The 3,801-nt window shown below is 37.4% G+C and overlaps 1 protein-coding gene across 1 annotated transcript; it reads left to right on the plus strand.

The window, feature by feature from the left end:
- Positions 1 to 1,457: 1,457 nt before the first annotated feature.
- On the plus strand, positions 1,458 to 2,312 carry LOC144439150 (1-phosphatidylinositol phosphodiesterase-like). Its single transcript, XM_078128420.1, has one exon. It carries the CDS (start codon positions 1,458 to 1,460, stop codon positions 2,310 to 2,312), a length of 855 nt encoding a protein of 284 aa, XP_077984546.1.
- Positions 2,313 to 3,801: the final 1,489 nt, after the last annotated feature.

Below are 3,801 nucleotides of genomic sequence, written 5' to 3' on the forward strand. Positions count from 1 at the left end.
CTCATCATGTCACAATTCTTATTTTATAATAATTTAGTGTAGCTTGTGTTTTTAATAGAGTTCGATAATCAACACCCCAGTTCAAAAATCTTGCCCCAAAAAATTAATTTCGCCCCTTTTAGATCGTAATCTATATTCTCATTTGTATAAGGTTGACCATTCCATAAACTGGGCAAAGTTACATGCACATTTCGTGAATTGGACAGTTTCACAGATTGGGTGTAACACATATATTCTTCTACTTGGCACCTCAAAACGACCAGCAAGCGAGCTGTTACCTGTTGTCGTTACTGAACACAGAGATACTGGAATTTTGTTGTGTTTAAAAGTTTAGTTTGTTTACACTGTGTTTATCATTTTTAATTTCAACTGACAACAATATTGAATGGAAAATCAAATCGTCAACGCATTCAAGTTTTTGCTTTTAACCTGTAATTGTAATATGAAATATGATTTTGAAAAGCTATATTAAAAGCAATGAGGTGGGATGGGGAAAGCTAGGGAAATGTCCTGATATATTCAGTGATATACTATGCATGTCATATTCAGTGTAGTCGTGTTTTAAACATATTTTCAAAAAACTAAATGTATATATACTAACTTTATTAAGTGTAATTGTGATATGAATCTATGTTATACAATTTCATTTTATCAATAAAATGTCAAAATTAATCTACTAGTGTGCGAGTTCTGGCAAATGTGTGATTCTGTAAGTGTCTACAGTAAAATTATATGGAGTGGATGATTGTAGATGTTCTAAACTTGTTGTCTCGAAGCTCTTAAATATATACCGTGCTTGTGCGTGTTTTGTGTGTGTAAGTTAACCATCTAGATTGTATGCATGTGGATACCAGAGTCAAATTAGATGACGCATCGATGTCAATCATTCACCCCGCATTCACCACTCCCCTAGCATAAAATGCTGACGTCGTCGTTTTATCATCGTCACGATACCAGGCAGCTCAAAACAAATGCGCAAAGGGTTATACCATTCTCTCAGCTTGGCAGGGGAGATTATTACTGCCAAGAGTCATGCTATGCGTATACGTGTAGCTGGTATGATGCAAGCATGATACATGACTGTACAGATCCTGGCAAATACGGATTTAAGAATGACATATGCTCTTCTGTTTAATGAATAATTTATGACGCGCTCCCATGGTAGCGGCAGGACAAAGAGAGGCTACGTGTTTCATTAATTTTCAGCCAATCTGTCAAGCAAGGTCTAGTCTTCAAATAATATTGATTATATCCCTTTCTGATTTGACTAAAGTTTTTATCCTAGCGGCCAGAACATACTGTTAAAGTCACATATAACGAATAATTATGAGAGCGAGTTATAACTTATATAGTTCGTATACTTGATGACCCTCGGGTCAACGTGAGCAGACTTATTTGTATATAGTTATCAATCCTTGAATGGTATGCGTAGGTCCTTCTGACACAAAATCAGCAAAATGGGGAACAAACTTGATAGCACCATCGCTAAACATCCTGAAAACACCTTGCCAAACTGGATGAAATCGATCCCAGACGACACTCTGGTGTCAGACATATCTATTCCTGGTACCCATGGTTCGGTCAGTTGTTACGGTATGAACAATGAGTGTCAGCATTGGCCTCTCTACTCGCAGCTGAAAGCTGGTGTTAGATTTATTGACATTGGTTGTAGACACTACGGACACCGCTTTGCTATCCATGAAGGTACGAATTTCCAGAATACTATGTTTACGCCTGTAGTTACGGAAGTTGTCAAGTTTCTTGAAAATTATGAGAGTGAGACTGTCCTTTTCCACGTCAGAGAGGAGGCGATTCCACACCAAACGGTTCAGCCAATGATTGATACACTCCGAAGCTATTTCTCGTTCTATCCTGGCCGTATAAAGGAAAACATGACATTCGGTTTAGGGAAAATCAAACTTGGCCAAGTTCGGGGAAAGGTAATATTTATCCCCAACTTTGATGACCAGTCTTTGGAACCGTACGCTTCAATAAATGTGGCTGGTAAGAGATCAATCGTGAGGAGTTTATCCGATCTAGATATTGGGAAACGATGGGATGAAATACAGACCAACCTCAGGAAGGCCATCAGTGGTAAGGCCGAGGACGCATTTCTTACTATTTGTGGTGGTAATTGTGGTTTCATACACTGTCCCAGTCCGTATGCAATTTCTGGTCCCATCCAAGATCATCTTGATAGATTTCTGAAAGGACTTGGGGGAACACGTCAACGATTAGGTATCATCGCAATGGATTTCCCTAGGGAAGATCTTATCCATGCCGTCATCGAAACTAATAACATTGAAAAGTAACTATTGGCATTGAGAGTTTTCACATTGTTTGGCACTTAGTCACTTTTGGTCAAACAGCATTCTTATTTCAAGAAACAACTTTAAATACACACACACACACACACAATTTGAAAACAATCTTATTTTTTATGTAAAATACTTGATCAAAAACTAATCTATTATTTCAAACATGAAAACTTCAAGTGACTGTGAATCAAAGTGTTATATGTTTTTGGAGAACACCACAATAGAGGTGAGAAATGCTTGCATAGCGCATCAACTCATCTGGACAATTCTCATGTGTCAAGCCAAGTGCCTCATTTACTTCGACTAAGCATTCGTGAACTGATAGAACTGATAGCCGACACCATACCATATATTTTAATTTCCTATGTGTCTTTCTTAAGTTCACGTTATCTCTTGTCATATTTCTTATCGAATGAATTGCATGTCCTGTAAGAGAGAGTAATAAAAATGACGTAAAAATGATTTGTTCTGTGAGTATCGTTCCGTGGATGTGGAACAAATTGAAATCATAGTGTAGTAGATACAAGCAGTGTGTAAAAGCCAACATCACCTTTTCAAGCATGTAGATAGACATCAATTTTACCGCACGATTACAGCCCACTATAACCATTTTATTTGGTAGATGATCCCACTTTTGGTAACACTCTGAAGGAATTACTGTTGTTGTTCTTGTTGTTACCATCGGCAATAAATAGACTGCACTGCTTTTCCCAGTGTGCATAAAATACGTTCTCAAATTCCAAACGATTAGACGTGCATACTAGAATAGTCTAACCATAACATCACCACTTTAGATGCCAAACACTAATTGCCAAGACATCAGACATACCATGCCCAATCGCGCACTGGTTCAACGATTTTACACTTCCTGCACGTAATGTGGTGTTATATACATATTTCAGGAATCACAGAATATTTGGCAAACTTCTTTCTTACAAGAAAAGATTGTTTGCGAACGACTTTTGCAGGTTTAGAATTCCCCTGTCTATCTACGTCATAGATTAGCTGACATGCACATGTATTATTGACTTACAAGCACAATCAAAATTACGACACCAAACACAAAATGTCGTCTGGCTGAACAAAAATCTAAATAACATTGCTACATGTTATCGTCTGGCTCAGCAAAAATCTATTTTGGTACACTTTTTAAGCCAGATGATAAAATGAAGGAATGCTGGTACAATTTCTGCTCAGCAGAAGGAATACTGGTTATCGAAATAATGAACAATATTTATGAGAGGCATTCAGTTTGTTTCTTAGCTTATTATATTGCAGACGTTTTCGTACTGTTAATGTTTTACGGTCTGTAGGTTTGTGCTTACTCACTAGGCACGTAGATTATTTACAACATTCTTCAAATTTAATGACGAGCTGTAGGTGTTATCAAACCCTCTGTGTTGGCATGGTAGCCAAGCATAACACACACACAAACATGTTTTCGAACAAATGTGATAATTCATGACACCTCTGATTTGATAAC

Source organism: Glandiceps talaboti, chromosome 8 (assembly GCF_964340395.1).
Source record: "Glandiceps talaboti chromosome 8, keGlaTala1.1, whole genome shotgun sequence".
NCBI lineage: Eukaryota > Metazoa > Hemichordata > Enteropneusta > Spengelidae > Glandiceps > Glandiceps talaboti.

What these genes read in the sequence shown, in the direction of transcription:
- LOC144439150 (XM_078128420.1), top strand. Translation starts at nt 1,458, where the DNA reads ATGGGGAACAAACTTGATAGCACCATCGCTAAACATCCTGAAAACACC.